The sequence below is a fragment of the Scardinius erythrophthalmus genome (assembly GCF_964197995.2).
Source record: "Scardinius erythrophthalmus genome assembly, chromosome: 14".
NCBI classification, from domain to species: Eukaryota; Metazoa; Chordata; class Actinopteri; order Cypriniformes; family Leuciscidae; genus Scardinius; species Scardinius erythrophthalmus.
In genome coordinates, this window is record NC_138234.1 from 4696833 (window position 1) to 4721391 (window position 24559).

Sequence of the window (24559 nt, forward strand, 5' to 3'; positions counted from 1 at the left end):
TCTACTGTACTCTCTCTACTGTACTCTACCTCTACTGTGCACTACTGTACTCTACCGTACTCTATCGCTACTGTGCACTACTGTACTCTACCTCTACTGTACACTATCTCTACTGTACACTATCTCTACTGTACTCTACCTCCACTGTACACTACTCCATCTCTACTGTACTCTCTCTACTGTACACTACCTCTACTGTACACTATCTCTACTGTACTCTACCTCCACTGTACACTACTCCATCTCTACTGTACTCTATCTCTACTGTACACTATCTCTACTGTACACTACTGTACTCTACCTCTACTGTACACGTTCTCTACTGTACTCTCTCTACTGTACACTACCTCTACTGTACTCTCTCTACTGTACTCTACCTCTACTGTGCACTACTGTGCTCTACCTCTACTGTACTCTCTCTACTGTACACTACCTCTACTGTACTCTCTCTACTGTACTCTACCTCTACTGTGCACTACTGTACTCTACCGTACTCTATCGCTACTGTGCACTACTGTACTCTACCTCTACTATACACTACTGTACTCTACCTCCACTGTAAACTACTCCATCTCTACTGTACTCTATCTCTACTGTACACTACTGTACTCCATCTCTACTGTACTCTATCTCTACTGTACACTACTGTACTCCACCTCTACTGTACACATGTGAATCTGCATTCCCTTCAGCCTGAGGCTTATTATTTCACTTTTGGTGTGAAAGGGTCTTTACATTTGCCCAAAAATACAACTTTTTTGTTATAAGCAAAAGTAACATAACTTGAGTAACGTAACACATTACTTTTCTAAAAAGTAACTAAGTAACGCAATTAGTTACTTTTTAAGGGAGTAACGCAATATTATTATGCATTACTGTTTTTAAAGTAACTTTCCCCAACACTGATTATGACACTAAAACATCAAAATATTTTACATACATTTTAAACGACAAGACGACTTTTAATGGTAAATATTTATTTGTTTTTACGAAAAGCTGTATGGAACATATATCCAGGGAAAGTTAAACATGAAAAAATAAAGCGCTACTTGATTGTCACACTTTCAACCCTGTGGATTCTCTACCCACTACTGATGACACGATATAAAGACGTACAGGTACGTGTGTTCAATAAGGTAGTCTCACGTCAATATGATAGAAGTAATATTTCATGTTTTATATTTGGATCACATATAGAATCGTAAAATAACACAAGAGCAGCGTTGACACCGCTTAATCTCACTTTGGTAGATCCTCTTGACATTTTGTTTGCGCATTAAAAACGGCTTTGAATCTGAAAGCGACAAGCCACAAGTGCCGAGTCCCGTCGATTAAAAAGTGCATCAAAGCTGCTGGAGAAAAGACGGCAGATACTGCCAAAATCACACGTTTAAAACATTCAACAACGAGACGTCGCACGTGTACTGTCGCTTTGAAATGCAGTAGTTAATCGCTTTGAGTTCGGCAAAAGATTCTCGTAAATAAAGCGAAGAATGAAGCAGAACTCGATTGTCCAACTCGAGCGGAAAAGCCTCAAATGACGGCAGTTATACCTTGAGATTTTGGGTTATTATCTGCAATTGCACGATTAGGAACGATTAAATACGAAATCTTGTCTCCGCTACAGAATAAAAAAAAACAATAAAAAGTTAATATCAAGTTTATATCAAGCAATTGCGAGAAAAAAAAGTAAAAAATGTGGGATAAAAAGTCGCAATTACCTTTTTTATTATTATTATTTATTATGCGGCGGAGACAAGCTTCCATTTTCAATCGTTCCTAATCGTGCAAAAGTTTATATCTCGCAATTACAAGAAAAGGTCAGAATTGCGAGAAAAAAAAGTCAGAATTGCGAGAAAAAAGTCAGAATTGCGAGAAAAAAAGTCAGAATTGCGAGTTTATATCTCACAATTTTGTCTATATTTCTTGCAATTGCGGGTTTATACACAGCAATTATGACTTTATTTCTTGCAATTGCAAGTTTATATCTCACAATTCTGACTTTTTCTTGTAACTGCGAGTTTATACATCCCAACTGACATTATATCTCGCAATTATCTTTTAAATGGTTTTATTCCATGGCGGAAACAAGCTTCTATAATTAAACACTTTACTTGCACTTCAAAGTTTCACTTCTCTCTAACAACAGAGAGAGTTTCAAAGCAAATGGGTAGTTTCAGGAAAAGTAGTCGTATTGGACTTTAAGTGCAAGAGCGGGAAATACAATCGTACGTTGGCTGCCGAATTCAGCGTCTTAAAAGTGAAATCGTGCCGAACGACTTGTTGCCGCGCTAAAAACATTTCATGAGCAAAGCACAAGAGTTTGGATGCTTGAAGCTTCATAAAAATAATCAGTAAGTAAAGAGAGGAAAATATATATAGATAGCCTATATCATATATAATATATCCGAAATTGCCTAAAAAGACAATTTGACAACACAGAATGAAACTCAAACAAATGGAAACATTTCAAGTACTTTGAAAAATAAAAACTTTGTTTTTTCTCGTGACCCTCATATATTTCATCATGGCCATATAAAGGAGTATATATTATCCTATTTTACCACTTAGACAAAATACATATATATGCATATGTATATTCATATAGAAACGTAATCTCAACATCTCATTTTTTCTTTCGATCCTGGGTGCATCGTGGACAGAACCTGGAAGAAAGAAAAGAAAAGCTGTTTGGTGATCTTCAAAAACAAAGATATCGACGGTTCCTCGTTGAGCAACTCTGAACAGAGCGACGTACCATTTCCCTTTGGGTTTTGTTGTCAGATCAACACAGGCGAAGTGAAACCACTCAATGGGACACTGTGAAGAAAAGCAGTTTTGTTACATGAGGAAAGGCAAAAAAGAACCAGTTTAGAGTGAATGGATCCGCTCGTACATCCATGTTGTCGCATCCGATCATTTCTCCATATGACACTTGGTGACACAGGCAGTACGTGGGTTCGTTGGGATCCACAGGCATGTCTAAGACGTCTGATGGGTGAACTGGTAAGACGGATTCAGAGAACTCAGGGCTGCGGAAAAAAAAGTGGAAATAGTGACGAGTCAATCAAACATTATGTGGAAAATTGGAATATTGCATTAAAATCTGCGAATAAAGCAGCGTTTCCATCCCATGTGGTCAAGGGAATAAAATCATTCTGATGACAGACTTTGACTCAACCAACATTTGAGATGCTGCGATGTGATTGGTCCGCTGGTTACTCCAGTTATCCAATCACAGCCACATGTGAGGCTTATGTTGAGCGTCTTGGGATTTATTCAGCGTTTCCAATTGAGCGCATGCGTTTTTTTATGCGCATTTTTAGAATTTATTTTGGATTTTAATCCAGCGTTGTTTTAAGAGATATCCCAAAATTTGCATAAAAATGGATGGAAACAAAGCTGATGCTGCTTCTTACTCGTATGATTGTCATTTTTGGGCGAAGCATTTCCTAAAGTCGACTCTTACCCGTTTTTCATTTTCTTTTTCCGTGGCGAGTCGTCGTCTGAAGATTTCCGTCCTCTTCCTTTCGGTCGTCGTTTCTCCTTCAGGCTTCCTCTGCCACTCACCTCTACGGAGGACAACAGTTCATATTTATTTGATCATGTACAGTATGACACGCAATGTATTTGTCCAAAACGAGCCACGTTGGGTCTTACTCTTGGGCGTTCTGTTGTCTGGACTTTCGTAGCCGCTGACGTCCAACTTCTCCTTCAGCTCGTTCTCGAAGCGAGCGAGGTCAGCATCCAGCCTTCGGATGTGTTTGTCCACCTAGTGAGAACAAGCTCGGGGTTATTTTTAATAATAATACCAAAAAAATTCATGCAAAAAAAATTATACTTAAAAAAGACACAAAACAATATGTAAATCAAACTATTCAAAACAACGCCGCAGTGATTGACTGGACAGGACAGGGTTATTATTGTTAACCAAAGCTATAAAAATATTTCTGTTCATTTAAATAAAGCTGAAAAAAGTCAAATGTAAATATTAGTTGAAAAACTTATAGTAAATGATAATAAGTTGAACTGCTTGGATCTAAAACTGAAATAAAAATAAATTAAACCTAAATAGCAATATAAATAAATAAATGCAATGACAAAAGCACATAAGGAAATTACTCAGAATTATACAAAAATACCATAACCAAATAAAACTCAAAATATTAATAAGAGTATAATAAAACAACCTTATTATACACACCCTCTGGTGCTTTTCTGAAACTAGATTTCATTTTTTAAGATATCATACTCAAAGTTGAAACACGACTTGTTCAGGTTTATGGCTTTGAATTCTCAGTTTTAGAGAAAAATGTGTTTTGGAAAATATGTATTTCACATAAAAATTGAAAACTGTTTTTAGTGCATTTTTCATAACAATAAATGTAAAATTGTATAACTTTTTTCAAGTTCAGCCAAGTGTCGTCTTTAAAAAGAGTCCAAACTTCAGTCTGTTGCTCCAAAGCATTTAAGATTTACGAGTTTGAGTTAGAAAGTTCATTTCGGGTTATATGCTCAAAAAGTGAATAAATAGATTATAACTATTGCATTAATATAATTTAGCAACATAAAATCCCCTAAAAATACAAAATATGAAATAAAAAAAAACATTATCAAACTAAATTATAGTACATTCATTTAATTTAAATAAAAAACAAAACAAAATCAGGCCATTTTTTACAAACATGGGAAGATAAACGCAGAAAAATTTAAATAAACATGTTTGAGTTTCCCACACTTTAAAATGAATTGTAACTGCGTTTGCAAATTGCGAAATCTCCTCAATAAATAAATTAAAATACAGAAAATTATATTTATTATAAAAACAAACTTCCATCTTTTCTGACAAACTGAGAATAGAAATTTCCGTGTAAATCACACATTTGAAATTCCCATATTTCCAGGTTTCCACCCGGTCTGGGATCGCCGGCACTGACCATCTCGTACGTCTGCATGGCGAGCTGCACTTTGTCGTCGCTGTATTCTTTGCATTTGCTGAATCCGTTCTGAATCTTTTGCAGGTGCTCCACTCTCTGATCGGGGGCCAGGTTTCGGACGTTAGTGATGTATTCTTCTGCGAGCTTGTCGATTTCACATTTCTTTTCTGCAAAAGAAGGGGGGGACCAAAAACACATCCATCAATTTCATCCATTTTCATGTCACTTCTCCGGGACTGGGTCACGATACTTAACGCCCTATAATACCCAAAGATGCTCCCTAGGTAGACGGCACAATATGATTTAAGATGTCATCTCACCCTCCGCTCTGTTGTCCAGTTCCCGCATAAGTGTGAAGTTTCTCTGGAGCTCACAGGGCAGGTTTTCAATGCCTAGGATCATAAAAATATCTCAATTTAAAAAAAAAGTACTGTTTACATACAAGAGGAACGTTCTAGACCACCATCTTCTATTTATCTAGACAGATACCTGAGTACAAATACATATACACACATAAAATCTCACATAACATGACTTTGTTGACTTAGCATGTTGTTAGCATGCTGGCTAACTACTTTCTGTAATGCATTTACAACTTGCTTTGGTTTCATAATAGATGTATACAAAACCACTTAAACAACAAAATAAAAGAATCACGTAGATTTACGCAATGTTGTACAGTAGAAAATAGGCTAATCAACCTGTTGGTTTACTAGCTGAAGCTCGCTAATGCTAATCTGACATTAGCCATCAAAACATCCTCAAACTGGACCTCTTATAACACCTTAATCCCGCGTAAAAAAACAAAAACGTTAAATCCGCTGTATTTGTTCGGAAGTGAATTATACTCACTATCGAGATAATGTTCGAGATAAATCGCTGTCGCCATGGTGACGATCTTCACTCGTTTCCAGTATGTTTTTCTCCTCCGCCAGCCCGCGTGAGGTGGAACAACATTGGCATGTCATGAATAATTAATGAGGCAGTTCTCTGCTACTGGCTGACCGGCGACGTTTTTGAATGCCGTGGTTTGATTGGTTGGCGGTGGGGCTTGGCTCATTAGTGCTCTTTCGACGTCACTCCATCTAGATCTTTTTTCTTTTTCTCTTTTTACTCCTTCTAGAGAAATCAGACTGGCAGATAAAATGACAATATAACAGATAACAATAAAAACATTATTATAATTAATTGTAATAATATTCAATAAAAAAACATACAATACATATACAACTAATAATCAAATATAGTATTATTATTTTTTTTTTTTACATTTTAATGATTTAGAATCAATATAATACTATCCAATATATAATAACGAAATGGTGATAACAAATTTATATTTGTAATATAAGAACTTTTAAAGAAATATTATTAATATTACATTTATTCCAAATAATATGGACTTTTTATTCTATCATATTAATAATCGAACACAATTATATATCAAATGTATATAATATTACTAATCAAATAAACTATTTATTTTTTAGAACTTCAATAATTTAACGTAGCAGTGAAATATTATATTTAATATATAAATTTAATCTACATTGACATTAATAATTAAAAAATGTAAAATAAAAAAAATATATTAATAAACAATTCGAATACATGATTAAAATAAATATTATTCATATAATACTTATTCCATATAATATGGACCTTTCTATTAATATTCTATCATATTACTAATCAAATACAATATCAAAAGGATATATAATATTGTATTTTTTTTGAATATGTCAATAATGTACTGTAGCAGTAATATATTATATTTAATATATCCATTTAACTTACATTAATATCAGTAATTAAAACATTTAAAATAAAAGTAATTAAAAATATTAATAACTTGAATACACTATCAACGTAATATTTATTCATTATAATATGAACCTTTTATTCTGTATGTTTCACATCCAAATACGTATGAACAATAACACATTATGCAAACATACAATAATTATCAGATGCCCACGTGACCCCCTGCTCTAACCCGGAAGCACTGTGCGTGTGTTGTTTTGAGACTTTCCCACTTCAAGACCACGTGCGTTTTATCTGTCACTTTGAATATATAAATGTACTTCTCACTGTCTCAATCGATCGGTACATTATATCCATATACATATTAATAAGGCGTATACATATTAACAAGTCCGACTTTAACAGTGAAATCTGTGCGCAACAGGAACTTTTCCTCAGCAGTCATGTGTTGATCTTTTTTTTTTTTTTAGTCATGTGTTGAAGTCGATGGACTCATCAGAAGAGAGTAGTGATGCAGACCTGCAGTCTCAGGTATATAAGCCTCGTGTTACTCTGTCTTATGATGATGAGCTGAGCTGAGCTGATGTTTATCACACAGATAGAGGAGATTGAGGCGCTTTCCTCCATCTATGGGGAAGAATGGTGTGTGATTGATGAAGCTTCGAGAGTTTTCTGCATCAGAATATCAGATGACACCCAGAAGCCCACATGGACGGTGTGTTTACAGGTATACGAAACATAGATCGAGCTCATGAATATGCAAAACGCGCTCATGAATATTAAATAGGGCTGTGCAGCGATAAATCGCATTCAAAATAAAAGTTTGTGTTTACATAATATATGTGTGTGTACTGTGTATAATTATTTTGTATATATAAATTCACACACATGCATGTATATATTTAAGAAAATGTGTTATTTATATAGAATATAAATATACAATACATGCAAATATTTCTATGTGTGTGTTTATTTATATATACAAAATAAGCATACACAGTACACACACATATATTATGTAAACACAAACTTTTATTTTGGATGCGATTAATCGCGGTTAATCGTTTGACAGCCCTAGTATTTATACACACAAAATAAGTATACACAGTACACACACATATATTATGTAAACACAAACTTTTATTTTGGATGAGATTAATCGTTGCCCAGTACAAATATTAAATGCATGTTAATTTTTGTTTGAAGATCATACTCCCTCCAGATTATCCGAGCTCAGCGCCTCCGATATATCAGATCAAGTATGTATGTTGCTTTCAGTGCAGATAATAAAGAAACGTGAAGTAAATGTGCAGTGATTGGTGTGTATTCCTCCTGACAGCGCGGCTTGGCTCCGGGGACCCGACAGAAGGGCCCTGTCCAACAGTTTAGAGGAGCTGTATGTGTGAGTGTGTGTCATTTCACTCTCAGATCAGTGTATCTGTGTGGATATGAAATATGAAATGTGATTGTCTTGTTTAGGGAGAACACTGGGGAGAATATTCTGTACCTCTGGGTGGAGAAAATAAGGGAATTCCTCGCAGAAAAATCACAAAGTGCAGGTAAGATTGGAGAATCTGTCTAGATATTAACTATATATATATATATATATATGTGTGTGTGTATATATATATATATATATATATATATATATATTAGGGGTGGAACAGTACACAGAAGTCACGGTTCGGTTCATACCTCGGTTCAGACAAAAAGACCTTGAGATATGTTTTGGTAATTGTACCTGAATGAATTGAAAATTAATTTGCTACATTTCAGATTAATATATTTGTTTTCCTTAAAAATTTAATTAACAGTAACTTAAACACTTTGCAGTTTGAATGATGTCCTGTATAAACAAAATGACGGACTATGTTTTATGTTTCCACTGTTCGATCGCGCCCGCGCCCGCGCCCACGCCACACACGCACACGCACACACACACACACACACACACACACACACACACACACAAATATAAGTAAACACTTTGCGACTTTTCGATCAAGCCTCTCTCTCTCTCTCTCTCTCTCTTTTGATGCTCAAGAAACATTTATGATTATTATCAATGTTGAAAACAGTTATTTACATTTTTATTTCATGATGTTATGATGAATAGAAAGTTCAAAAGAGCAGCATTTATCTGAAATCTAAAGCTAATGAATGTTTCTTGAGCATCAAATCATCATATTAGAGTGATTTCTGAAGGATCATGAGACACTGAAGACTGGGGTAATGCTTCTGAAAATTCAGCTATTAAAATTATGGTAATATTACACAATTTGTACAGTTTGTTTTGTATTTTTAATCAAATAAATGCAGCCTTGGTGAGCAGAAGAGACTCCTTCAAAAACATTGAAAAACGTACCGCCTAAACTTTTGAACTTTTAAACTTATAGATACTATATATATATTACCATTCAAATGTTTGGGTTGGTAAGATTGTTTCTCTTTTGCTTACCATTTATTTGATCAAAAATACAGACAAAATTGTGAAATATTATTTCAGTGTAAATCATCTGTTTTCTATGTGAATATACGGTAAAGTGTAATTTATTCCTGTTATCAAAGCATCATTACTCCAGTCTTCAGTGTCACATGATCCTTCAGAAATCACTCTAATATGATGCCCAAGAAACATTTATGATTATTATCAGTGTTGAAATGGTCGTGCTGCTTCATATGATTGTTTTCAGGATTCTTTGATGCATAGAGAATTAAAAAATCGAAACCCTTTGTAAAATTATAAATGTCTTTACTGTCACTTTTGATCAAGTAATGCATCCCTGATGAATAAAAGTATTAATGACTATGAAAAAATGTATTTACTGTATTTCATAAATTAAATTAGTCACACTTTAGATTAGGGTCCAATTCTCACTATTAACTACGACTTCTGCCTCAATTAACTCCTAATTATTGCTTATTAAAGCTCCAGTATGTGACTTTGGTATTTGACCACAAGAGGGCGCAGTTTCAACAATAACAAAGGCGAAGCTTGATGACGCTATGAAGGAGGTGACGATGGGAGATGTCGTTTTTTTTAATGCGTTTTCACCATCTAGCGATATATCTACATGGAATTAATGAATCATGATCACGGATGAGGTAATTTATTCGTTTTTGTATTACCTGTATGTCTGATCGTATTATTTTATTTCATCATAATTAATGAACTGCAAGGAACGTGAAATGTTATGCTATATTATCCCGTTGCAACATACAGCTATTTGTCAAATGATTTGTTTGGTTAATGTTGTGCAGTTTTACGTTTTTATGGTTAATGCCGTGTTGTGTAACGTGTTCAAACCAATACCTAAAAGTAAATTTGAACGAACATTTGCAAGTAATGACTAAATATATTTTTTTAACATCATATCCGATTGTATTTAATTGTACTGCCATAAGCTCGGTCACCACACGTGATAAAAAGCCTTACCAAAGTACAAAGAGCAATATAACTTTGTTTATAAGTGCTTTTATTGACAGTTGCATGTCTTACCTGTCTCAATACACTCGCGAGAGAGTCTCTGTCAAGTCCAAGATTGTCGCGCAGCTCTCTCCATCTCGAAAACGCCTGCCGATATTTATCTGGGTTTTATTCCTCCGTTTGTCACACAGTCCGTGACTCCGCGTGTATCCGAATATGGACGCTTTCGTTTTGTTGGCACTTCCATACTCGCCAAAGAGTTCGTGATCCATAACAGCTATAACCGTACAGTCTATGGCTATAACGCTATAACCACCACTTCCGCATTTGACCATGCGATATTCCGGTGTGGTGGGTCATATTTTTTATTTTATTCTTTTTTTATTCTTTGTCAGACGTCTTTATTGTTTATTGTGATGAGAAAAAAAACCTCAATAAAGTTGTTGTAAAAAAAAAAAAAAAAAATCCTGTGTGGTGGAATATCCTATCACATGGTCCACACCGGAAAAAAGGGATATTGCGTCACTGAGGAGCGACATTTCTTTTCCGGGACGGCCAGTTATTTAAAATCGGAATTTCTCTGAAATAAAAAATCTTTGGAGACTTTTGAGATATTGTAAGTACACAACTGGAGGAAATATATCACACTGTGCAAGTTATTTTTGGAAATTGTATTACAAAATTCCTACATATTGGAGCTTTAATAGTTAGTAAGGTAGTGGTTAAGTTTAGGATGTAGAATATGATCATGCAGAATAAGACATTAATATTTGCTTTATAAGTACAATATCCAATATCAGTCCAATATCAACAGCCAAATATCCTAGTAATATGCATGATAATAAGCAACTAGTTAATAGTGAGAATTGGACCCTAAACTGAAGTGTTACCATTATATTTAAACATAAACTTTAACGTCAGTTTGTTGTTTATTGTATTTTTAATAATGATCATTCAGCATCCAAAGTGTGGGATTGATGTTTGACACATAAACCCTTTTTTACCTTGCTAGCTGGTTTATATACATAATTTATGTACACAATTGTCATAATTGTGAGTTGAGGGAGCCTGATGGATTGTTTCATGTCTGTGATCATATGTGGTTTTACACTAGGGGGCAGTAAATGGACACACCAATTGTCTCATCTGAAATGTTTTATGAGGACTTTATTATGCAAAACTGATGCATATCTGAAGTCCGTACAAATACGTCTATGTCTTGGGTTAGAAATTAGACAGTTAAGTGAGGAACATACCTAGAGTATTAAACTTACCTGTTCCACAATACATCCCAAGCAATTTATCATATACCACAAAAAGAAGATATCTTGAAAAATGTGTTGATTTCGTCCCCACAATGAAAGTCAATGGGGTCCAAAGTTCCACATCTTCTTTTGTGGAAGTTTGGAACGACATGACAAACTATTCGTAAATTTTCCTCTACGCTCTTAATTTTTAACATGGCATGTGAATGCATTTGACAGGGAACGTGATTGTTTGTTGATTTAGTCTTTTTCCGGACGGTACATTAAAGTCTCAGACTGAGAGTGTTTCAGCTTTTGGATTTCGTCTCTGGACTAATTGCCTGTTGTGTTAAAGCCACACTTGTGTTTTGTTGTGTTTGTTCTGGGCTTTTTGTTTTGAGCTGATGCCTCACTGGGGAAAAAAACACAATAATTTGTGTATAAAGCGAACTCTGGAATGGGGGGAATTAGAGTCAGGAAGGGTTTCATGCTGTCCTTTATTCCCTCCGGCTTTTAAGGAACACAGCGTTCCACCGGCAGACGGAAATTACACATGGCCATTTTTGTTCCCAGAGAAAAAGCCTCGGCGACGTCGAGGAATCAAGCAAACATTCAGGTCTGTTGTTTCATCCGCCCTTTGAGAAGAATAGCAGGCACGCTGCGTTCTCTGCGGAAATATACAGAAAGAGGCACGACTGAGACAGGTGCACGAGGCCTGCCGGTAATCAGGTACACGGCCTGTCATTAACCTACACGTAATAGACCCTTCAGCTTGAGGATAGATGCCTCTTTTGATTGTTCAAAGCTGGAAGAAGCAACTCAAAAACTCGGCATACACTGCAAAATATGCTTTTCTTACTTAGTATTTTTGTCTTGTTTCCAGTCCAAATATCTAAAAACTCTTAAATCAACATGTATTTACTAGATGAGTAAAGTGACATAAGATATTATGTCCTGTTTTCTGGGGGAATTAATCTAAATTAAGTGAGCTGATGCTTAAAAAAAGCTAAATGATCTGCCAATGGGGTCAGAACAATCATCTTAATTCAAACAGAAACAACATTATTTTTCTGACCCCATTGGCAGATAATTTTGCTTGTTTTAAGCAAAAACTCACTTAATTTTTATTTATTTCCCCAGAAAACAAGACTTAAAGGGTTAGTTCACCCAAAAATGAAAATTATGTCAATAATGACTCACCCTCATGTCGTTCCAAGCCCATAAGACCTCAGTTTAAGATATTTTAGATTTAGTCCGAGAGCTTTCTGTTCCTCCATTGAAAGTCAATGGACGGCATACTGTCCATGTCCAGAAAGGCAATACAGACATCATCAAAGTAGTCCATGTGACATCAGTGGCTCAATCTTAAGTTTATCAAGCGGCGAGAATACTTTTTGTGCGCAAAAAGTAAACGAAAATAACGACTTTATTCCACTTTTCATTTCCTTCTCTCTGGGCCTCGAGTGAGTTCACGTAGTGTAACAGCGTAGTGCGTCTATGTTGTACGTCACACGTAGGCTCACTATTGGCCGACGCTGGTCATGTGTGATGCGTGTGACGTACAACACAGAAGCGCTGCGCAAAAACACTACATGAACACTACTAAATCTAAAATATCTTAAACTGTGTTCCGAAGATGAACGGAGGTCTTACGGGCTTGGAACGACATGAGGGTGAGTCATTAATGACATAATTTTCATTTTTGGGTGAACTAACCCTTTAATATCTTATGTCATTTTACTCATCTAGTAAATGCATCTTGATTTAAGATTTTTCAGATATTTGGTCTGGAAACGAGACAAAAATACATTGGAGTCAAGAGGATTGTGGTGCGTAGTTGCTGCGCGTGGGAAAAAAGACAGGATTAAAAAAACATTCACACACTTATTCATTTAGCTGGCGCTTTTATCGAGAGTGGCTTCCAAACTGGAACATCCCAAGCCATTTATCATATATATATCACAAAGGAAGATATTTTTGAAACACTTTATAATAACTGCATGCTATTAATCAAGTAAATAGTTAATTCACCATTTATAAATCATTAATAGACTTTAATAAGCAGTTTATAAATACAGTTATAAATGCTGTATTCTTGATTTATAAGCATATCTATAATGTGTTTAATAATTGTATTTTCATACTTGATCAATTTATCATAATGATCAATTTAGCATTTCTAAATGAAGTATAGCATTATTTACAAACCAGTTACATTATTTACCATTATTTACAAACTAAGTGTTGTCAGTGATTAATAAGATCACTTAGAAAGTGTAAGTAAATGTTGTAGATTCATGAGTTATAAAGCATTTAGTAGTGGTCAGTTAACTATTTCTGTGAGCTCATCTAAAGTGAGGACTAGTTATGCCTTGTAAAGCATTTAATAAAGGAGATTTAAAGACTCAGTTTTCTTCTAAACAGATAAAGGAAACAAAAGCAACACAGTCATACAGAACATAAAAATATTTAACAGCCTTTTAATCTCCTTTATAAACGCTTTACAAGGCATAACTAGTCCTCACTTTAGATGAGCTCACTACAATAGTTCACTGACCACTACTAAATGCTTTATAACTACCTGAATTAACCCTGAATTACAGTAGAAATGCATGTTATTAAAGCATTTATTAACACACTAAGTAACTATTACTATATGTCTGAATAATAATATGTATTTAAACAGTTTATTAATCATTTACTTACACTTTCTAAGTGATCTTATGAACCACTGACAACTCCTAAATAACCGGTTTGTAAATAATGCAATACTTCATTTAGAAATGATAAATTGATCATTAATAAAGTATGAAAATACAATTATTGAACACATTATAGATATGCTTTAAAATCAAGAACAATTATATAACAATTTATAAACTGCTTATTAATGCTTTATAAATGACAAACAAACTGTTTACTAATGCTTAACTAATGATTAATAGCGTGCAGTTATTAAAAAGTGTTACCAATGTTTATTTCATCCATACAATGAAAGTCAATGGGGTCCAAAGTCTTTCAACGTTCTACAAAATATCTTCTTTTGTGTTCAGCAGAAGAACGTTACACTGGTTTTGGAGCAACTTTTATTTATTGTGCTGATGCTTTTATCAAAAGCAGCTTCAACATAGGAACATCCCAAGCAATTTATCTTGAAAAACGTGTTAGTGTCTATTTCGTCAATACAATGAAAGTCAATGGGGTCCAAAACTCGCTCTGTTCCCAACGTTCTACAAAATATCTTCGAACGTCATACAGGTTTGTTAAACCAATGTTAAACTGATGTGGTTGTGGGTAACACCTGTTTACTGACGTCACAATGGAAATAACCCTGGATATACCGAGTGACGCTTGACACGACCTCCACACCTAATAATATTAATATTAGAGTCCGATCTCTATCCTCTCTGGACTACTAGTTCCTGCGCTTTCCGGCATATTGAAATCTTGCGAATCGTCGCATGCTGGTGAAATGTTGGGATGCTTTTCGCATGAGTAGCTCATTCTCAGAGTCATTTCTCCTGGTTATCAGCCTCTAATCTCTCTTGCCTTTGAACATAATGTTTGCCGAAATTATTGCACGCCGGATATTGGATCCATGCCTTTGATCTAGCGTCTGGATAAAGTCGAATTGTCTGGATAAAATGAGCTGTCGCGGGCAGAGGTAGATGTGTTTTTAAGAGCGCTCCTTCTCTCTCGCCGTCACAGAGATCTAATCGTAATCGATGAAAAGACTTGCGCTGCCTTGACAGAACCTGTTAATCTTTTCCTCTTAAAGGCCCCGTGAGGTCAGTGCCAAGTCCAGCATTGACCCTGATGGGTTTTGACACTCGACTCTTTTCAGAAGGTGGAGAAAATCTTATTTTGAAACCTTCCTAAAAGGAAGGAATTTGCCGTTTTTGGCACTTAAAATGTCCCTATGGCCTGATATCTCACGTCATGTACAGTGTAGGTCTAAAACCCATTAACGAAGGTCTACACTTCAGTGCCTCTCCATATTAAACAGGTTAAATGTACATTAATCGAATCTTACCCTCATCCAAATGAACTTTGTTACCCACTATATTTCTTATAAAATATTTTATATATCCCTCCACGGCATATGTAAGTCCCACATGAATGCTCTTCAACGAGAGATGGTCCTTCCGTGTCCAAAATTGATCAAAAATCAGTGTGTAATTTACACCGCCAGACCATAGTCCACTTCCAAACGCGGCCGTATAAATCCTTTAAAAGCTATTGTCTTTGAAGGACAGCTCTCCCACGCCTTTTGCTGAATGTGATAATTGCGCTTTGAATTATGTATGTCAACGGTTTTAATATGCAAATGCATTTCCATGAATGGCGCGCTTGAGAGGGAAATGGATCTCCAACTGAATGCAGGGAGAAAAAAATGGAAATGGGCGCGTGACTAGCCGTCCTGTTCATTAGCCAAGTCCCATTCATTATTTTAAGTCTTTCGTAAGGTGCCACACTCCATAAACTCAGATGTGGCTCGAGAAGGACACTCAATTACAGGCGTGTGGGTTGGAGAACGTATCCGACCGCGCTTCATTACAGGCTTTTAATAGAAACTAAATTACAGACTGAAGTTCGATTGATCAGTCTTTCTGTCAACTGTTCAAGGTGACAGAATTAAAGGACGGTAATCAGGACATAATCACAGTGATAGTGGGCTTAAATAGACCTTCTGATTTGACCTTCGCCCATCTGTAACCGTTCTGTACGTTGAGTCTTGACACCTTCACCGACAAGACTCTTCCCTGCTGGCAGAATCAATCTGAAGGTGCGGTGCAGACGGTAATCCCCTGCATGAGCGGCGATGAGAAACCATCAGCACTGAAACTCTGTGTCCTCAGGCAGAATGATGGAGGTTTGCTGGACTAAACACACTTTTTTCCTTGCAATTTGATTGTTTTGGTTTAGAGTTCCCTGTTTAGTCAATCCTTTATCAATGCAAAATTCACTTTTATATGGCGTTGGCAAATATAAATGTGTCTGGACACAACCACCATACAATGAAAAAAATCCATGATGTCATAATGCTCATGCTCCGCCCACGGCCGCTGACGGACTGTCCCGAATTAGCATATTTCCCGTATTAGCATATTCCCGCGAACACGCCTCACAGAAGAGCAGTTGCTCATTATCATTTAAAGAGACATGCACCGAAACGGGTCGCTGTGGACAGAGCTGTTTTTGAGGAGGTAAAAGGGTGTCTCAACACAACCATTGAGGAATTTTAATCAAAGTATATTACAAACTTTACATGAACACCCTAAAGAATTATACCAACTTGTGGAAAATGGGCATCCGATGATCCCTTTAAAACTCATCTTCAATCAACGAAATGACATATTTAAACGTTTTTTCCTTTCTGTGTGCCTTAAAATATCTTGAATGTAACTCGACACCCTTGCCTCATTTAGTATGCGCGGGTCTAGGAATATGCAAATGAGCCCCGCCTCCACTCACTCCCTCAGCTCAGAGATCCACTGGTTGGCGATCACACGTTGATCTGATTGGTTACAAGGTAGTTTGTGACGTCAGAAACACCAGCGATGTCATTGGTTCACTGCAGTTTTAAGGAGGAAATACTCAGCAATGCTGTCGACTTATGAATTTACACATGCTTTGTCTTAAAGCGTATTAAAAACACCACATAGACATATAAACAACATTAAAAGCTGGATTTTCACCACAGGGGGACTTTAAAGGATAAGTTTACAGATTTTTAACCACCTTTGTGTTGTTACAATAGCTAAAAAGGAGATGGGGGTCCAAAATCAAAAGTGCATTATGGGTGTTGATGACAGTTTTTTTGGCAAAAGGGAACGACACATCTCTTTTTCAAAATATTTTCTAGTCATGTAACACCAATTTTATACATTGTTTGCAGTTTTTTTGCATATATTTCAGAAATTTTTGCATAGACAGCCAGTTTTTATTAAGAGCCCATTGTGAATGACCCCTTTAAATTTGAAGAGAAACGTTAAATAAAGGGATGTAATGTTGCTAAATAATGAGATTCTCTCTGTTTATCACACTTATCATTATTTGCTATGCTCCTTTTGATTTTTTATTAGGCTGCCGCAGGGCACAATTTCATGACACTAAGCTTTGTTGTAAGATTCGTTGCAAAGGTCAAACTAATTTATCAAAGGATTCACATATTGGCTTAGTTGTTCTCAGGCAGCAAAATCGTTGCCCGACTCGTAGTATGAACAAGGCTTAAAGTCCCCCTGTGGTGAAAATCCAGCTTTTAATGTTGTTTATGTGTCTATGTGGTGTTTTTAATCTGCTTTAAAACAAACCATGTGTAAATTCATAAGTCGACAGCATTGCTGAGTATTTTCTCCTTAAAACTGCAGTGAACCAAAGACAGTCTCAAAAACACGCTTCGAAATCGCTGGTGTTTCTGACGTCACAAACTACCTTGTAACCAATCAGATCAACGTGTGATCGTCAACCAGTGGATCTCTGAGCTGAGGGAGTGAGTGGAGGCGGGGCTCATTTGCATATTCATAGAACTATGAATACTAAATGAGGCAACGGTGTCAAGTTACATTCAAGCTATTTTGAGGCATGAAGAATTTTTTTTTCAAGGAAATAAAATATCCTGTTTTAAAGGATAAAATGATTGACACTTTAAGTGAGGTTAGCTGGTCATCCACAGTAACCAGCTGACAAGTGCCCAAAAACCCTCTAAAACCATAGAAAACTACGGTTTAAACTGGTCTTTGGAAGGGATTTTATGCAGGGAAATCAAGTCCCATGAACTCAAGTTCTGCTGAAACCAGTGTGTGCGGATTAAAAAGGTTTGGCAAAGAACCTGCATTCAGTTTGTTGAGTTAATTGAAAGCAATTGACTCCAATGACCCTTGTGTTGTTTTACTACATCGGTTGTTAACTCTCAATCTCGAGATCACGACTTCGACAGGTTGCTCGTGCCCTACAGAGAATCAGTCTTTTGAATGATTCATTAGTGTTTTGAAGACACGGACGCCCCTGATTACCTGTTTTGAACATCTGTTTCGTTCCAACTTGATTTCCTTTGTTTTCAAATGAACGTTTTGGATTCGACGACTCTGCGTGTGTTTCCGAAACCCCCATTGTTTCACGGTGATGTGCTCAGTGTGCGTGCAGTCGTTTCTTTTTTGTACTGCGAATATTACATTAGCGATGCTAATTTGTTCCCCCCACACATTTTAGTAAACAAACAGGCCTAAATACACACATCTCCCGTGCTTGCTGGTGACGTCACTTCGGAAGAATTAACAATCTAATATCAAACTTCAGAGGGAATGTAATTAGCGTCTTCCCTCATCAACGAAATGATTACAGGCCTAATACTTGACGGTGTCATGAAAAGTGCCGCCTCCCTTCATACTCTGCAAACATCAGCTCTGTTTCTTCAGTAATTATGTAGATGAGATGCTAGTTACAGCAGGTTGTGCGGTGAAGGCCCCTCAGAGAGATCAAAAGGTTGTTTTTTTGTATATATTTCCGTTGGGCATGAATATTCACGGCTGACACTGAGATGTGGGGGCGTTGGGGAGAAATCGAAAGCAGTCGAAGGTCGTTAGAGCTTTGGAACCAGTTTAATTTTCAGACAAGCTATAATTAAATTCCCAAATTGATTTGCCTCAGTTTTGCTAAACGAAAACAGGGATGAAAAGCCAAGCGGGCCTCACCGGTTTCAGAGGTATTTTCTGATGAGCTCCCTTACTTGTTGTTAAATATTGTTAATTCAGTGGTCAACAGGGCATAGGCGGTAATATGTGGTTAAAGGTACAATATGTAAGAATTTTGTAATAAAATATCCAGAAATCACTTGCACAGTGTGATATATTTCCTGCAGTTGTGGACTTACAATATCCCAAAAGTTCCCAAAGATTTTTAATTTCAGAGAAATTCCAATTTTAAATAATGACTCGTCCCTGTTCATTGTCGCCTGTCAATGACGTAATATCCGCGTTATCCCTGGTTTCCGCTCGATCTGCCATAGTAACCATGGCGACAGACGTGGACAACTGCCTTACGTCTAGCAGCGCGCTCACGCTGTTGTTGTTTCGTTCTAGCAGACTTTGGGACAAAAGGAGAACTAAAACGAGGATCAATATCAGCGTGGTGTTTTCGAGAGTTAGCGTCCGCGACTAACTTCGACTCGACAGAGACGCCGCTTTATATAGCTCAACATGATGATATCTTAGACTATGATCAGTACGTTATTCTAATGTTGATCTAGCTCACTGCTAGTCTCATACAGCCCACAAACTAACACACAGAATAACATTATAACGACACACTCAGATGCAGTTTAGTGTGATAGTTTAGACCGAGTGAAACAGCGCTGCGTTACCTCACAAGTTTCATTCGTCTAATAAACTGCCCTGTGTGAGTAGTAATACAGCACTTGCGTGTAGTTCGGTAGAATGAAATGTCCTTATTCGTTTATATCCGCGGGATTTTCGCCTCTTCTTCCGCGTTTGAAATCATTTGAATGTGGAAATTGGCAAGACAAAACACATCCAAATTATAAACTTTCACTCTAAATTTTGCAGTTAATCCGCGAATCACATGCGTGCCGAACCGTGGGGCTGCTGGTCCGTACGCGTCACGAATCAACTGCGATCTGTTGCACTTTATTCCTAACATTTCAATGCTTTTCAAGATTTCCACAGACAAATTTGTGATTTGTGGTTTTCAGACATGTAAAAGTGATTGAAATCCTTAAAATCATGTAAATGTCAAGGTGCTTGGGAACCATGAAAACTGCTTCCACCTTTTAGAGTTCTTTCAGATCTCAGGATATCTTTGACATTTGCTCGTTGGCATTTAATGGCAACCACTTGAACTTTCAAAAACTGGTCTCCCTCACACTTTTTGGGATATTGCTATGATATTTTAAAGAGGTTGGCTTGGCTTGATGTAAAACGTCAACTTTATGATCAAGCAGAAACCTCTGCCAACCGTCACAGAATGCGATTAATATTCATTATCCGAGACACATCTGGCGCTGAACAAACTTCCCGAGGACAGAGAAGGTGAACAACAGATGTGAAGAAACAAAACTTATGCAAATCATGCATTTTTTATATTCATAAAGCTTTAGACCTGATCAATGAACTTATTGAGTGTTTAAGCTTTCAAATAGTGTCTCGTAAATGTCAACTAGGCGTTTTAAACCATTTCGTGCTTCTGAAGAGAGGCTGGTGAGATTTATAATGCCTTCCTCCCACTTGTTCCGATGCCCCTGATGCCAAGACCTGATACCTGACGGCATACAAATGAAAATACAAAGGGATTTTGAAACATCTTTATCCAGTATAAGCCAATGTAATAGAAATAAATTCCTTGAAAGAAATGTTTGGGAAAGCAGTTTTTGTCACTGAATCTTAATGCTGTACTTCAGAACAGCTGGAACGGCTGATTGCGACTTCATTTAGTTCTCATTTAGTTTCTCGTTTCAGGTTGCCAAAATGACACATGGAAAATGGCTGCCAGTGATTTGAGTCTTAGTGTACTTTAGATTAGAAATAAAAGTGGCTAATTTCAGAACGGTTTCCCATCTTTCATCATTTGTGTCAAAATTTTTAGAAAAAGGTAGTTTTCTATCCATTGATTACTTAGGCACACCGGAAGAACACCACAGACACAGTACAATCAACATGGGAAAATCTCACAGTAAAACAAGCAGCTGTGAAAAATATGATACTCCGGTGTTTTTCCAGATGAGAAATTTATCTATGTTTCATCTTTTTACTCTTTTAATTCCTTTTATAACTGTTTTAATTTCCCTTGCTTTTATTTTGTGATTATTTTCATTCCTTTCTATGTAAAGCACTTTAACCCTTGTGCATCAATTTAAAAGTTACACATAGGTCCAAAGAGGATAAAAATGTCCATGTCAAAAAACTGTCATAAAAAGTTGAAGTTTGGGAGCACAGACTTAACTTTGCTATCATTTTAAAGAATACCCTTGGCAGATTATTGCTGAAGTAAAATTTTTTTTATAAGCAAATCCAAAAATAAGTTATATAGGTTTAAGTTTATGAAAATTATTTATGAATATTATTTTATATAAAATATATATTTTATGAAACAAGTTTAACTCTAAAACGGCTAGAAAATCAAAGCTATAAATCTAAATAAGTTGTGTTCCAAATTTGAGGTTGATATCTCCAAAAATGAGCTTTCAGTAAGATTTTGTTTGGGCGCAGTACCAGACTTTCCCCATTGGATGCCAGCAAAACTCCACTGGTGAACACAGTGATTGGATTTTCGATTTGCAGTTGAGTTTTTCTCTCTCAAATATTACAAGCACACAAACACACTTTAATTTTATTACACACATACAAACCACACTTAGACATCCATACCAACAAACCCACACAATTATCGTTGCATAATTTATCCAGTTGGCTCTATAATATGCCGAAGCAGAAAACAAGAATAAAGTGAGTATTTGCTTTATAGGCCTAACCTGATAAAAAATGGTAAAAATGTCAATTTTAAAGCCTTGCCAACAGAATGAAAGCCTATTAAAAAAGATTGCATCATTTTATAGTTAAACGGCACAGGGATTAAAAAATGCATTTTTGCATTTTTGTCCAAAAGGTCCTGAGAGGAAGTATTTTGTGTAACTAGTGCAAAATAGATTTTTAAAAGGAAATGGTGATGAAATAGTAAAATTCCAATAAAAATACACACCCGTGCCAAATTTTATGCAGTTAGCATTAACACAGGCAAAGTGATAAAAAAAAAAAAAAACTGAAAAGGACAAAAATGTCCTCAAGGATGCACAAGGGTTAAAATACCATAGTGTGTGAAATGTGCTAAATAAATAAACTTGCCTTGCCTATCGATTACACAATTTCTTTAGAAGGAAGTAAGATTTTCAAAACTTACCAGTCTGGTTTTACTCCATTTGACTGTGATGGCCCGCGTGAATTTTTAATGACTTGCTATTGACCGAAGATCCAATTTTATTGGATTTAACTCCTGCTTTTGACACAATAGATCACATTGTTCTGATCTTGCAGTTGGAGCAGTATGTGGGGGTCCTGGGAAAGTGGTTTAAGTTTTATCTGACTGATATTAGTGAATATTAGTGCCTGTTCCTCTAGATCAGCACCTCTTACTCATGCATTCATGACCTCGAGACTAGATTACTGTAATGCGTTATTAGCTGGTTGTCCTGCAACCTCAATAAACAAGCTACAGTTAGTCCAAAATGCCGCCGCTAGAGTTCTTACTAGATCAAGAAAATATGATCATATAACACCGATTTTATCATCCCTACATTGGTTACCTATAAAGTTCCGTATTAACTACAAGGTATTGCTACTGACTTATAAAGCCCTAAACGGCTTAGCTCCAGTCTATTTAACGGATCTTCTATCACCCTATAATCCATTGCGCTCTTTAAGATCACTAAATTCGAGGCTTTTGGTCATACCTAGGATATCCAGATCCACCAAAGGAGGGAGAGCATTTTCACATTTAGCTCCAAAACTCTGGAATAGTCTTCCGGATACTGTTCGTTGCTCAGACTCGCTCTACCAGTTTAAAACTAGATTAAAGACGCATCTCTTCAGCGAGTCATTCATATAATACTTTTAATCTTACAGTTAAATCTGACCTCTAGTTCATAAACGCCAGAGGAGAACTGGCCCCCGACTGAGCCCGGGTTCTCCCAAGGTTTTTTTTTTTTCTCCATTAGGTCACCTGATGGAGTTTTTCGGTTCCTTGACACTGTTGCCTTTGGCTTGCTCAGTTGGGGATATTTGGGGATATTTAATTTAATTAATCAATCAATCAACGATACTATTGATCAGCATTACCAAACGTAGACGTTCCACTAGAAACAAACATTGATGTATTGTTCTAATTTATTACTGTGAAGCTGCTTTGATACAACCTGTGTTGTGAAAAGCGCTATATAAATAAACTTGACTTGACTTGACTTACTTGTGGTGTGCCTCAAGGCTCGATCCTTGGCCTTATTTTGTTCTCACTTTACATGCTCCCAGGAGAACAACATTGTGTTTCACTGTTTTGTGGACGATATAGAGCTTTATTTGCTGCTGACGCATAGAAATAGCTTGGATCCTGGATGGCTTCAAAGTTCTAAATGAAAGTAAGACAGGGATTATTGTTTTTTACCTTAGTGAAGCCAGGGGTATATCGGATATAGATTTTGGGCCCTTGTCTGTCATGATTCTGCCTTCTTGTCTCTGATTTTCCCTGGTCTTGAGGCAGGATCATGACAGGCCCATGTTTTGTGTGTAAGCACATGGCCATTTGTTTGGCTGTGTGCTTGCGTTGTCTCGTCATGTAACCCCGCCCCCTTGTTATCTCATCTTGTTATCATTATTGTATCATCGCCGTCACCTGTTTCCCTCATTAGTTTCTCCCTATTTAATCCCCTTGTGTTTTCTGTCCTGTGTCGGTTCATTGTGAATACTGCTGTGATGTTACTCTGTGAATCTTGCATGTGCTATTATTTCATGTGAGTCATTGCAAAATAGTTCTTGTGAGTATCCTGTCTTTGTTACGAGTCCTGTGAAGATCCTGTTTGTGTATTTGCTGTTAGTTAGTGTCTAGACTTCTGTCAAGTTTATGGTCTAGTTAGTATCCTCAGTCTTGTCTTGTTTTACCCCATTGTGGGCTTTATTTTCCCCTTTTTGCCTATAATAAATTGTGTTTAGTGTACTTTGTCTGCGCCTGGGTTCTCCTTCCTCATCATCATAACAGAATGAACCGACTAAGAAAGAACCCAGCAGACAGTATGTCCTCCCAGCTCAAGCGACAATCTTTTGAAGGGACTCGGTTGGTCGTGTTTCGCGGGATCCGTGGAGGCCGCAGTAGAGGAGGTGATCGAGAGGGTTCTATAAGGGCTTCTTCCTCGAGGTCTCCACCATCTGCCTCGCTACCTGTCATCCCAGAGGGTCGTGTCCTGGGCGTTGTTGCCCTTGGTGATCTGGCTGGTTCCACCTCTCCTGAGGCCCCTTCTGCTCCCATTGTCCTCCATGGTAAACGAGGGAGACGAGTTTCCTGGGATTCCCCGTCTGAGTCTTCCTCGACCGAGTCAGCGCTGCCCGAGAACGCCATCCCTGCTCCTGTTGCGGTTCCAGCTGAACATCTCCAACTGGTCGCTAGTCCAGCTACGGATTCGGCTTCGC

General features: G+C 36.8%; 2 protein-coding genes across 3 annotated transcripts in view; one reads left to right on the forward strand and one right to left on the reverse strand.

Annotated features, from left to right (window-relative positions):
- Positions 1-957: 957 nt before the first annotated feature.
- Positions 958-5929, reverse strand: ing5a (inhibitor of growth family, member 5a). Its single transcript, XM_081385195.1, has 8 exons — positions 5790-5929; positions 5258-5329; positions 4938-5104; positions 3661-3772; positions 3470-3572; positions 2897-3032; positions 2759-2820; positions 958-2666 (listed from the first exon to the last, which is right to left on the reverse strand). Exons 1-8 carry the CDS (start codon positions 5824-5826, stop codon positions 2627-2629), a joined length of 729 nt encoding a protein of 242 aa, XP_081241321.1. The 5' UTR covers positions 5827-5929; the 3' UTR covers positions 958-2626.
- Positions 5930-6931: 1002 nt separating this feature from the next.
- impact (impact RWD domain protein) overlaps positions 6932-24559 on the forward strand; it is a 48242-nt gene continuing 30614 nt past the window's right edge. The window contains exons 1-6 of one of the 2 annotated variants that reach the window (XM_081384018.1): positions 6932-6984; positions 7172-7232; positions 7300-7428; positions 7908-7960; positions 8041-8103; positions 8181-8260. In XM_081384018.1, coding sequence (XP_081240144.1) covers positions 7188-7232; positions 7300-7428; positions 7908-7960; positions 8041-8103; positions 8181-8260 — 370 coding nt within the window. In that variant the 5' untranslated portion in view covers positions 6932-6984; positions 7172-7187. Of the gene's footprint in view, positions 6985-7051; positions 7233-7299; positions 7429-7907; positions 7961-8040; positions 8104-8180; positions 8261-24559 lie in introns of those variants that run through there. The other variant, XM_081384019.1, reaches the window with a different exon arrangement.

Bases quoted from the DNA above. Each gene is read 5' to 3' on its own strand.
- ing5a (XM_081385195.1), bottom strand. From the start codon at position 5,826: ATGGCGACAGCGATTTATCTCGAACATTATCTCGATA. The intron at 5,330-5,789 runs GTGAGTATAATT...TTATGATCCTAG, and splicing joins TCTCGAACATTATCTCGATA to GCATTGAAAACCTGCCCTGT. The intron at 3,573-3,660 runs GTAAGACCCAAC...TGTCCTCCGTAG, and splicing joins AGACAACAGAACGCCCAAGA to AGGTGAGTGGCAGAGGAAGC.